Source organism: Orycteropus afer, unplaced genomic scaffold (genome assembly GCF_000298275.1).
Source record: "Orycteropus afer afer isolate SDZICR_OR568_19922 unplaced genomic scaffold, OryAfe1.0 scaffold00469, whole genome shotgun sequence".
Taxonomy (NCBI): Eukaryota; Metazoa; Chordata; class Mammalia; order Tubulidentata; family Orycteropodidae; genus Orycteropus; species Orycteropus afer.
In genome coordinates this window covers 907,555-919,700 of record NW_006922056.1, presented here as the reverse complement: position 1 = coordinate 919,700, position 12,146 = coordinate 907,555, and the positions used below count along the sequence as shown (strand labels likewise).

At 62.1% G+C, this 12,146-nt stretch overlaps 1 protein-coding gene across 1 annotated transcript; it reads left to right on the top strand.

The window, feature by feature from the left end:
• The first annotated feature begins 2,689 nt into the window (after positions 1–2,689).
• ARFGAP1 (ADP ribosylation factor GTPase activating protein 1) lies at positions 2,690–11,880 on the top strand. Its single transcript, XM_042782787.1, has 13 exons — positions 2,690–2,776; positions 3,188–3,297; positions 3,493–3,664; positions 5,086–5,186; positions 5,874–5,960; positions 6,405–6,501; positions 7,140–7,196; positions 7,735–7,767; positions 8,687–8,716; positions 9,815–9,871; positions 10,655–10,714; positions 11,318–11,394; positions 11,511–11,880. The coding sequence occupies exons 1-13, from the start codon at positions 2,717–2,719 to the stop codon at positions 11,878–11,880; spliced, it is 1,311 nt and encodes a 436-aa protein (XP_042638721.1). The 5' UTR covers positions 2,690–2,716.
• The last annotated feature ends 266 nt before the right edge of the window (positions 11,881–12,146 follow it).

Here is a 12,146-nt window from a genome sequence, read left to right as displayed (position 1 = left end):
GGGCCTGCCGCCGCTGCCCCCTCGGAAGCTGCTTCCCTTCCCCGGGCACCCGGGAGCCTCCGCGCACACGTCCTCCCGGGACACGAGCGCCCTGGGGCCGGGCCTTGCCCCGACCCCTTCCTGCTGTTGGGCCCGGCTTTCCGGTCCAGGCAGGGTCATCCTGAAGCGCCTCTGGGCCAGCACCCCCAAGAAAGAAGGGTCCTGGGCCGGCGTTTACTGCCTGTTCTGCTCCGGCTCTGATTGGGTGGCTGTCGGGGGAGGAAGGGCTTTGCAGTTGGCCTGGGTTTACCGGGAAGAAGCGCATCTTACCTGCCAGTCGCACCCAGAGGGACGGTTCTGCTGCTTTAGTGCAGAATTTGGGCCCTGTTTCCTAGAGCATTAAAAACTGGGGTCCCCACAATGCGAGCAGGTAAGTGTCGGACCACCAGCCTAAAGGTGGTAGTTTGCACCGCTCTGGAGGTGCCTGGGAAGACAAGCCTGGCTCTCTGCTTCCGGGAGGTCACGGCCTAGAGCACCCAGGGCAGCCATCCTGCTCTGTGCACGCAGGGTCACCATGAGCGGAATCACCAGCAGCGAACCCTGACCCCGGGGAGAGCCTAGTGCTCGTCTGCCCTGGCAGCCCTTTTTGGGACCATGTCTTTGCTGACGTTCAGAATTTAGAGTTTGGGTGCTTCCACGGTTTCCAAGAAAGTCAGCTAGTGCAGTAAACCCGGTGACAGCCAGAGCCTGTGTCACGCAGCAGCTTGTCAGAGAAGGAAAACACAAGTGTTGTCCAGTAAAACAAGCGAAAGCCCTGGCACCACGGGGCAGTCCTGCTGAGCCCCAGTGGAGGGTCAGACACTGGGACTCAGCAAGTCAGCTACTTGCAGAGCTCGGTAGATGCGCCCTCATTTGGCTCAGCACTGACCAGCATCATGTCTACCTGTTAGAAGAGCTGTGACTTTGTCATTTTGGTTTCAAGTGTTAGAGCAAATTTTCAGGTTATCTTTCAAGATAAACCACATTGTGATTTCGGAAGTCGGGAGGCGTTTGTTGTCATGTTATTAGAGTTAGTGTTTTGGGAAACTAAAGGGCTTTCTGATGTCAGCAGTCGCTCATGTGAGGTTCTTCTAGGAGCCACTCCAGGGCCCTCAGGCCGGTGTTGTTCTCCGGTGGTTCTGCGGGCGTTCTTGCTTTATAGAAACACCTGGAAACTCAGAGCAGTCTCACCAGAGGCCCGAGAACCATCTGAAAATCCCACGTTTACTTGTGTAATGTGACCTGAGTGTGAGCCATGGGGCAGGCACCAGTGCGTTGCAAGGGGCTGGGACAGAGCAGGACCCTGGCTGGTCTGTCCCTCCTGTCCAGCAGCTCTGGGGTCCTAGGTGAGCACCCCATCTCAGTAGGCCCCCGCAGCAGCTCTGGGGTCCTAGGTGAGCACCCCATCTCAGTAGGCCCCCGGGTGGTCCCCTCTGTGCACCACCAGCAGTGCCCAGGACCCTGGCGGTCACAGTGATTCACTGAGGCGAGCGGCCTGGTAAGCAGAACCTGCCAGGTCCTCTGTCTGGATGTGGTTTCCACCTTCCCGGCTGTGATCTGGCAAGTGTGCGATGGTGGCAGCGTCGGTGTGAGGGATGCCTGCCACGGCCCGTGCTTGGTGCAGTGGCTGGGGTGATGGGGTTTCCCCTGTGGCCTCATGCCATGATCTCAGCTGACCTCCAGACACAGCCCGGAGTATCACAGTGAAGTGGCTCAGCACAGACTCCCCGTTTTGTTTTGATCAATTGTGGAAAAGACGTGCTTGTCTCCTAACCTCCAAGAGCTCAGAAGCAAGGACTAGTGACTGTTAAGAGTGGTGGCCGCACGGGCCCTGGTGGCCGGGCCACGTGGGGAGGCAGGCTCCCTGGTGAGGAGCATTTCTGTGCTCCAGGGTGACGGTGAGGCATGACACAGGTGCTTGAGTTATTACCAGGCTGGGCCAGAGCACGCACTGGGAGTGGGGAGGCCGGTCGGAGCCGTCCTCTGACACCGCAGTGAGGTCCCTGTCTCCACCAGTCACTCGGCAGCACGCGGAGGCGCACATGGTCGTGTGGGGTGCTGATCAGCGTGGGGGTGCTGATTGAAGTTGACTTGCCGAGAGCCGGAGAGCTGTGACGAGTGGGGCTTTCCTTCCCGGGCCTGTCCGACTCTAAGCTCTGGGGCAGGCCCTGGGCCTGTTGGGCTGGTCACAGGTCTGTCATCTCCAGTGCTGCACAGAGAGGGGCTCCAGCGGGTCGCCCTTCCACATGCATCGGCCCCAGGGAGGAGTGGGAAGGTGCAGGGCAGGTGTGCTATGTGGGGTGAGTGGCGGCTGGGTTCTGAAGCTGTTGGCCCAGGCCTGGTGTGTGACCCTCACAAATAGGAAGTCAGGGTGGGTGGCCAGTTGCGCACCTTGGGTCCAGACCACCACCTGCTATGAGCTTTAGGGTCCGAGGGAAGACCTCAGCTGTGCAGACACTGAAGCAGCCTGTCCCCTGTAGTGATGACTATACTGTGTCAATGGTCACGCTGCCCCGTCCCACATGCTCCTGATGTCTCAGGACGTGGAGGACGGAGTCCTTCAACTGGGTGGCCTTGAGTGTGGCTTTGTGGGCAGCTCTGCTCTATGGAGCGAGGTCAGCCACCAGGAGGGCGGGCGAGTCTCTCACCAGGTGATGTCCGTGAGGTGATGACATTTCTTTTTCTCCTTTGTAGCATCATGGCCAGTCCAAGGACGAGGAAAGTTCTTAAAGAAGTCAGGGTGCAGGATGAAAACAATGTAAGCACCCACCTCTCTGGAATCCTCTTGGGTCCCTTTGTATGCGAGCGAGGCAGCCCCGTGGCTCTGGGAGCCATGGCGGGGGTGTGGCTATGGTTCCCTGTTCCCATCAGCGCCACCTGCACCCTCCTCCTTGATCTGCCCCTGCTGCCCTGGGGCGCCACCTGCACCCTCCTCCTTGATCTGCCCCTGCTGCCCTGGGCACCGCCCCCAGCTGGCCACACCTGTCCCTGCCCCTGCTGCCCTGGGCACCGTCCCCCAGCTGGCCACACCTGTCCCTGCCCCTGCTGCCCTGGGCACCGTCCGTCCCCCAGCTGGCCACACCTGTCCCTGCCCCTGCTGCCCTGGGCACTGCTCACTTGTGCTAGTTGCTCAGAGCTGCCTTGCTGACCTCACGGGCCCTCCCCGCAGGTCTGCTTTGAGTGTGGCGCCTTCAGCCCTCAGTGGGTGAGTGTGAGCTACGGAATCTGGATCTGCTTGGAGTGTTCTGGGAAGCACCGGGGCCTGGGCGTGCACCTCAGGTCAGTCCCTCACTGTGGCTGATAGGCTGGCTCCTCTACCACCCTGCTTCCCGTAGCTGGTGCTCGCGGCTGCACGCCATGACCCACTGGGCTCCACCATGCTGCCCCTCCTGGCTCTGGCTTCTGTCACGGAGCCATGGGGTCAGATGCGGGGCGGGGGTCCCAGGGCTCATTGGCTGACACCTTGGTTTCTAGCTTTGTGCGATCAGTGACCATGGACAAGTGGAAGGACATTGAACTTGAGAAGATGAAAGTTGGTGGGAATGCCAAATTCCGAGAGTTCCTGGAATCACAAGAGGATTACGATCCCTGCTGGTCGTTGCAGGAGAAATACAACAGCAAGGCCGCAGCGCTCTTTAGGGACAAGGTGAGGTGTGGCCACAGGGCTGGGTGGCAGGATGCAGGCACAGGGCTGACCACCTGGGGGCAACATGACCTGGGGGCCAGTGAGGAGGACTGCCGGCCGAGCCCACGTCTTACCTGGGTGCTAAGACAGGTGGACGGGTGACTGAGCCTGCATCTTCCCTGGGTGCTAAGACAGGTGGACGGATGGCTGAGCCCGCGTCTTATCTGGGTGGTGGGACAGGTGGACAGGTGGGCCGAGCCCACATCTTACCTGGGTGCTAAGACAGGTGGACAGGTAGCCGAGCCCACATCTTATTTGGGTGCTAAGACAGGTGGACGGGTGACTGAGCCTGCATCTTATCTGGGTGCTAAGACAGGTGGACGGGTGACTGAGCCTGCATCTTATCTGGGTGCTAAGACAGGTGGACGGGTGGCTGAGCCCGCATCTGATCTGGGTGGTGGGACAGATGGACGGGCGGCCGAGCCCGCGTCTTATCTGGGTTCTGGGACAGGCGGGCGAGGCTGTGTCTTTTCTGGGTATACCCTTTGTTTTCCAAGTGGAATCTTACAATTGCTGGGGGGTGCGCTCTCCTCCCCAGCTTCCGGGAGAGCCCTGGGGGAGGAGGCTACAGCCCGTGATGCCTCTGACCCAGCACGTGGGGTGCTTCCCAGAAGCGTGGGAGGCCCAGTGTTCAGGGGGCAGAGGGGGGCTCCTGGGTGGTTGGAGCTGGACCTGTGGCAATCAGGGACTCAGGCTCCTGCTCGTAGAGCAAACGGTGGGTGTGACAGTATACTTCACTCCTGGGGCCAAGCCCATCACCAGGGGCACTGCAGGGAGCTGGGTGTTACATGCTCACCTGTGGGGCGGATTAGGGTGATGCGTCTCTGTCCTGAGGTTGGGGGATGGATTAGAGTGATGATCCTCTGCCCTGAGCCTGGGGGATGCGTTAGGGTGATGGCTTTCTGTCCTGAGCCCGTGGGATAGGTTAGGGTGACAGTTCTCTGTCCTGAGCCTGGGAGGTGGGTTAGGGTTCTTCGCCTGGAGCCTGGGGGACGTGTTAGGGTGATGGCTTTCTGTCCTGAGCCCGCGGGATAGGTTAGGGTGACAGTTCTCTGCCCTGAGCCTGGGAGGTGGGTTAGGGTTCTTCGCCTGGAGCCTGGGGGACGTGTTAGGGTGATGGCTTTCTGTCCTGAGCCCGCGGGATAGGTTAGGGTGACAGTTCTCTGTCCTGAGCCTGGGAGGTGGGTTAGGGTTCTTCGCCTGGAGCCTGGGGGACGTGTTAGGGTGATGGCTTTCTGTCCTGAGCCCGCGGGATAGGTTAGGGTGACAGTTCTCTGCCCTGAGCCTAGGGGAGCAGGTTAGGGTGTTGGTTCTCTGCCCTGAGCCTGTGGGATGGGCTAGGGTGACGGTTCTCTGCTCTGACCCCTCCCGGGTCCCCTCAGGTGGCCACCCTGGCTGAAGGCAAAGAATGGTCCCTGGAGTCGTCACCTGCCCAGACCTGGACCCCGCCACAGCCCAAGATGCAGCTGTCCACTGCCCACCGGTAGCTACCCATTCCGGCCGGGCTGATGGTAGCTCAGCTCAGTCCTCAGGAAGCTCACGTTCTACACTCGGGCAGAGGCCTGCTACAAGCTGTTTCTGAGGGAGGGAAGCAGTGCTTAGTAACAATCAGAACAGTGAGACGGCTCTACAAGCCACCATAGCATCCCTCCCAGGGACACTCAGGGGACCCTTTCAGGCATGGGGGGGCCGCAGTGGTTGCGTTACTGTCTGCTTACAGAGGTGGCGTGCTGTGGGTATGAACCCTGTCGATGGGTGTACCACGTTCCTGCTGCGGGGGCATCCGTGTGAGCTCACCACACGTTGGAGCACAGGCATCGGGAGAGAGACACTGAGTCAGGACATCCCCACATGGGCATGGGTGCCACTAACTTCCCTGGCTCACCTGCCTGTTTGGTGGCTGTCTGAACGAGCCTGCCTCGGTGCCCGTGGTCCCCATCCCCCGGGTTCCTCCCTGCCACTCCCTGCAGCTTTGGGGACAGTGGCCTGGCGAGCCTCGGTTACGCTTGGCTGTGGGTCTGAGCAGCTCCACAGGCGTGTGTGGAGGCAGGTCGGCTCAGTGCTGATTTCCTGGGAGGCCTGATGGGACACGGGGTGTCTTCAAGGTGAGCACGTGGCTCTGGCCATGCACTGGACTCTTGCCATACTAACACTTGACTCTTGATCTCAGAACTGCTGGCCAGCCCCAGAACGTGACCGCCTACTCCGACAAGGCCTTTGAGGACTGGCTGAATGACGACCTTGGGTCCTACCAGGGGTGAGGCCTCTGGGGAGCTGGGGGTGTGCACAGCCCAGCACGGGAGACTTGGTCCCAGGTTAGCGGGTGGGCTGTGAAGGCTGGCTCTGCTGGCAGCTGTGATGGACAGGCACGAGCCTGTGTTTGAGGAGGGGTCTTAGGTGTCGAAGATGAAGTGTCCCACCATTGAAGCCACAGAGTAAACTTTGGCAGTGGGGTGCTGCTTGGGGTCGCAGAGGTGGTTAGGTAGAGGCTGGAGCGAGGCTTCCCTCTGGGCAACAGAAGGAAACCAAGGCACCGCATCCGGCAGGTGGGCCCCACGGGTGCGTTGCCAGCAGGGCGTGGTATACCTGCCCCTACCGTGTGGGGTTGGGTGGGCCTGCCCCAGTCCGTGCCTTTGGCGCTCACGTCCTCAGGCTAAGCAGCATTGTGCCGGCCGCTGCCATGTGTCTGCTTCACTCTCAGGGCCCAGGAGAACCGATATGTGGGCTTTGGTAACACAGTGCCACCACCCAAGAAAGATGATGACTTCCTCAACAATGCCATGTCCTCCTTGTACTCGGTGAGCCAGGCCGTGTGTGGGCACCAGGGGTGCTGACAGCCACTGGTGCCGTGGGGCAGGTGGGGCAGCGAGCCTGGGCGGGCGTGGACAGCAGGGTGCTGACGGCCACTGTGCCATTAGGCCAGGTGGGGCAGCGAGTCTAGGCAGGTGAGCCAGGCCCTGTGTGGACACCAGGGGGCGCTGTAGCCTGCTGGCGCCGTGGACCAGGTGGGGTGATGGTGCTAGGCAGCCCTTGAGCAGTGTGCATGTCAGTCTTGCTCTGGGTTGAAGTCCTCACACCTTCAGTGAACCCCCTGCAGTTACTGAGGTCCCAAGGGCATTTGGTCTGTTACATGCAGACTAGAAGGTGTATATTTCAAACTCAGCAAGGCAGGGTCCTTAACAGCTGGAAGGTACCCCAAACCCATGTGAGGGTTCCTCCCCCAGAGAGGGCGGGGCTGAGGCCCACAGAGCGCCGAGGGGACAGGGACCCAGACGGGCAGCCCCCACAGGTCCTTCCTCAGTCATCATGGGGGCCGTGCCTGTCAGGAGAGGCTTGCAGGGTGAGGGTGCAGGGTTGGGCACGCAGGGCCCTCTTTTGGGGTACTGCCTGTGGGCAGAGCCTGAGTGTGGCCCGACTGGACGCTGCTCTCTCTCAGGGCTGGAGCAGCTTCACCAGTGGAGCGAGCAAGTTCGCCTCTGCGGCCAAGGAGGGCGTGAGTGAGCGGCCCAGGGGGTGAGGCTGCGGCGGTGGGGGGCAGGGAGGCCAGCCTGGTCTCGGTCCCGGGCCCCAGCATCCTGCTGAAGGAGGAACAGTGGGTACTTCTCAGGGCTTCCCGCAGGCCAGACCTCTTGGGGCCCCGTTTCTTCTTGAGGGCAGGCAATGGCAGGCCCGTCTCAGCCTGAACGTCTGCGTTGGACATCTCGTCCTTTCCTTGACTGTAGAAGTCGGTGTGTCTGGGCACAGGCCAACAGGTGTGGCCTCCTCACCCCTTGAGACCTGTGCCCGCTGACAGCTCCCAGGGTTGTGTCGGCTGTCAGAAAAGGTACAGGCTGGGGCTGGGCTATTGCCCACGAAGGCAGAGTTGGAGTAGCACACCCACACCGCTCAGCCCCCCTTTGTGGCCCAGATAGCACTGGCGGCCTAGATGGCTGGGCAGGAGGCTTCCCTGGATCCAGGCTCTGTCTCAGTCTGGGCTTGGGGGGAGCTGGGGAAGGGATCGTGTGAAAAGACCTGCGCTGTTTTCCCTTCAGGCTACGAAGTTCGGATCCCAAGCGAGTCAGAAGGTAAGCGAGCGGTGTCTGCCTGCTGGGTTCTTTGCAACCCTGCCCTGGCCCTGTGAGCACAGCTCGGCGGCCCCCTGCACTGGATGTGGGGGACGGGCTGGTGCGTGAAGAGGCTGCACGCGTGTGGCCCGGTCAGTCCCTCCAGGCAGCTGCACCTCTGCTCTGGAGGCGAGGACGCCACACCTGGCACACAGCAGCTCTGTGGGTGCCTGCCCGGCCTTGGTGTGCTCGGCCCGGTTTGGGGCTGACGTGGACCACCGCACCCTGCGCTGGGAGCTGGTCCTGGGAGAGCCGAGTGCCCCTTGGTCTGCCACAGCGGGGACTTCCTTCCTGAGCGGGATGGGCAGCTGCTCCTCTCTCCTGTAACACACGGGGCCGCCAGCAAGGGCACGCCTGGCAGGAGGCGAGCATCTCTCCCGAGTGCACAGCCCCTGCCCAGCACCCTGGCCCGTGCTGGGGTTCGGCCAAAGCTGCCCTTCCCCCTCTCGGCAGCTCTGAGCTCCACTGGCTCTTGTGCCCCCTCCCGTGTCCCATGCCCCCAGCTGGTGGCCATGTCTCCTGGCCAGGGCCATGTCCTGTTTGTCCTCTGGGCTGGGGGGGTGTGTCCCAGCGGGCTTGAGCTCCCTGGGGCTCCCAGTGGGCGGGGTCCTGGCACGCTCTGACTCCTTGGGGCTCCTGGTGGACGGGGGCCTGGGCGCCCTGGCTCCTCAGGGCTCCTGGTGGATGGGGTCTCAGTGCATCCCGGCTCCCCTTGGGGTTCCTGGTGGATGGGGTCCTGGGCGCCCCAGCTCCTCTGGGCTCCCAGTGGGTGGGGTCGCGGGTGTCCCAGTTCTCCTTGGGGCTCCTGGTGTTGCCGCAGCTGCTCTCCCACCCGGGTGTTCTCTCGTTCTCTCTCCCACTAACCCGGCTCCTTGTAAAGTTTTGGGGCTCCAAGCAGCAGTCAGAGCCGGTAATGCTGCAACTTTGTCTGCTGTCTGTCTCTTGGCATGTCCATATGCATGGCCCCGTCTTGTGTCACCTGCTTAAGCTGTGGCTCTGTCCCCACTCACTGCCTGTCACGTCCCTGCTGTCGTGTGCCTTCGGCTCCCCTTGGCCTGGTGGGCTTGGCCCAGCCCCATCGCCCCGGCTGTCTGAGTATGTGTGGCAGTGGCTTTGCCTTGGTAGCTGAGTGCAGTGTGCCCATCGGAGTGGGGGAGGGGTGTCTAGGGGCGAGTGTCCCTTGAAGTCAGTGAGCTTGAACCAGGGGGGTAAGCGCCTTTGTCCTGCTGCCGGTGCCTCCCTGTTGCGAGAGTAGTCCCTGGGGGCTGATTGCTGCTTTCCCTGCCCCTCGAGAGGAAGAGGCCTTGGTGCCAGGTCCCAGTGGCTCTTCACTGTGATGTCCCCAGCTCCATCTTCTCTAACCTGGCCCCTCGAGGCCCCGACCCAGGAAGGCTGCTCCTGTCCTGGGGCCTCACGCTCCCATCTGCCCACTCACTCCTGCTGTGGGTGGTGGACGTGGTGCTGTCCCCACCTGTGGGCATGGCCAGGCTCTGCTTGTCCCCTACTATTGGCCACAGGGTGGGTGGACTTGGTGCCCACATGCCTCGCCTGTTGGTCCTCACAGTGTAAGATGCTGGACAGAGAGCACATGGCAGCCCTTCAGCCCCACGGGGATAGCATGTGTCTTGCTGCCCACGCAGCATGTGGGTTCAGCTGGCTAGTGGGTGGATGTCCTGCCCGGTGCGCTGTCCTTTGGGGTGTGAGAAGCAGGTGTCCTGCCACCAAGAGAAGGTGGCAGAGAGTGACTGAGCGCAGACCCTGCAGAGTGCAGGCGGGACGGGGCAGGGACGTCTCCTCCCTGTCGCTGGTGGTGGTGGAGGCTGACTGTGAGCACAGACCCTTCAGAGCGCAGGTGGAACGGGGCAGGGACGGGGGCCCATGACTCCTGTGACCCCTCTGCCTGCCTGCTTCTGTCCCGAGCTGTGTACCTGGCATTTGGGTGCAGACCTGGGTCCTGCCCACACAGGCCTTTGCTGCACCTGTGACGTGGTCCGTGCTCTTTCCACAGGCCTCCGAGTTGGGCCACAGCCTGAATGAGAATGTCCTGAAGCCTGCCCAAGAGAAGGTAGTGTTGTGGGAACTGCACGGTCTGGGCAGTGGTACAGGGGCGCCCTGCGCGCGTCCTTTCCAGGCAGCAGCAGCTGTGGATTCAGGAGACCTTTTGTCACTGTGTCTCCTGGAGCCAAGAACTGGCTGTGGGCCCCACCCACTTTTGAAAGCACAGAGCACCCCTCTGCCTGCCCCACAGCCCCCCTTGTGCATCTCCGGGCAGTGGTCCTGGGCCAAGCCTTCTGGTCGCACACAGCCACGAGTTGTCCGAGGTGAAGCCGTGCCACCCGGCGAGCCGATCGGAAAGTGGGCAAACAGCCCAGCTTCCACCCCCTTCCCCTAGTTCCATCTGCTAACACCTCGCCCCTGTGGTTGGTTTGCTCTGATGAACCGCTGTCGGTACCCAGTCACTAACGAGTCCCCAGCCACTGGAGGGCTCTCGGTGCGGTGCAGCCCTGGGCTTTGCCACTCATCGTGTCACGTGTCCCCTGCTGTGCGTCCTGCCCAGCGGCCTCACTGTCCTCAGTGCCCCCATCACCCACATGCCCCTGTTCCCCTGCCTCCCCAGGGGTCTCTGTGCTGTCCTTTGCTGTCTGGGTCATAGGTGACCAGATTGGCACCAACTGGTGGCTCAGCTGCATAGCTTCCCAGCTGCCTGGCCACAAGGAGACCGGGTCTTTGAGACACAAAAGCTTTTTGGGAGATTTTCTAGCCGCCCACCGTCCATGTGCCACTCTTGGCTGTCACCTGTTCCCCGTTCTCTTCTGCCCCCAAGTAATGGCCGTCTCACCCCACGTAGGTGAAGGAGGGAAGGATTTTGGATGATGTATCCAGTGGGGTCTCTCAGCTGGCGTCCAAGGTAGGCGGTCTGGCCTGCGGGCACAGCACAAAGCCAGTCTCCATATTCCAGGGCCTGGCACTGCCCCCAGCACGGTGGCCCAGGGCCCCAGCTGGTCTCTCCCAGGCTTGGTCGGTGAGTGTGCGTTGTGTGGACGCAGGCTGCCGAGAGCTGAGGAATATGGAAACAGCTTGGTGGGGCCACGTCCCGTCCTAACTGTCGCTTGTTTCCCTCTTGTCTCTTCCTTGCTGCCGCTGGCTCTTCCCTGGGTAAGTGTCCGTGGGTCCCAGCTGTGCTGGAAGGCCTGTGTCCCCACATGGGGCTGCCGTCCTGTGTCCTAGTGCGGGGCTTTCTCTCTGTTGAAAGGACGGTCCCTGCGCTTGCCAGGAGCGAGGGTTCAGTGAGCTGGCTCCAAGTAGCCAGTGTACCTAGTGACCACAACCTCACCCTGTGCGCCCTGAGTCCTGGGCCTGGTGAGCTCAGAGGCACCGAGCGCCACCTGACCTGGGCCTGTGCTGGGCACGCATGGGAGACACATTGGTCACAGCTGGACTCCACCCAGATATCTGTGTGGCCATGTACACCTGCCAGACCCCTGCTGAGCCCCTCGCCGTCTGTTTCCAGGTCCAGGGGGTGGGCAGCAAGGGATGGCGAGACGTGACCACCTTCTTCTCTGGGAAAACGGAGGAGCCTTCTGACAGGTGAGCCCCCACGGGAGAACCCCCCCAGCAGCAGGCTTTGCCGCCTGTCCCCGGAGCAGCCTGGCAGTGGTTTATAGTTTGTACAGTGATTGCAGTCCCCCTTGTTTCTCTCAAAGACCCCCAGAGGGCAGTGGCTACCAGCAGAGCTGTGGGGACCATGGCCAGCCTGGCGGCGTGGACCAGAGCTTCTGGGAGACCTTTGGCAGTGCCGACGCCTCCCGGGCCCGCCAGTCCCCGAGCAGCAACAGCTGGACGTGTGTGGATAACTCGACGGAACGCAGGAGCTCGGACAGCTGGGATGTGTGGGGCTCGGGCACAGGCTCCAGTCACAGGAACAGCAACGAGGACGGCTGGGAGAACTGGGAGGCCAGCGGGCAGGGTGCTGGCGGCGAGGGCACCGGCGGGGAGGGCCGGGCCAGGGCCACACAGAAGGCCGCACACCCCCCTGCCCCTGCCGGTGAGGGCTGGGACAACCAGGACTGGTAGGCTGCTCGCCCCGTGGCCCTGAGCGCCAGCCACTGCCCTGTCTCACTGTCATCCTTGTCTTCCTCGGCCCCAGAGACCCCCAAGCAAGCAGCCAGCCTCTCGGGACATGGACCTGGACAGCTTGGGCCACTCAGCCCTGTGGGTCATCCCATCCCCTCCCCAGCCTGGGTTCTCAGCCTTGCTGGCTCCAACGACACCTGTGAGTGGATAGTCTTGTCTGTGACGTGTCCACTAATAAACTCCTGAGCGCAGGGCTGCAGGGCGAG

Bases quoted from the DNA above. Each gene is read 5' to 3' on its own strand.
- ARFGAP1 (XM_042782787.1), top strand. From the start codon at position 2,717: ATGGCCAGTCCAAGGACGAGGAAAGTTCTTAAAGAAGTCAGGGTGCAG. The intron at 7,197-7,734 runs GTGAGTGAGCGG...TTTTCCCTTCAG, and splicing joins CCTCTGCGGCCAAGGAGGGC to GCTACGAAGTTCGGATCCCA. The intron at 10,715-11,317 runs GTAGGCGGTCTG...GTCTGTTTCCAG, and splicing joins TCTCTCAGCTGGCGTCCAAG to GTCCAGGGGGTGGGCAGCAA.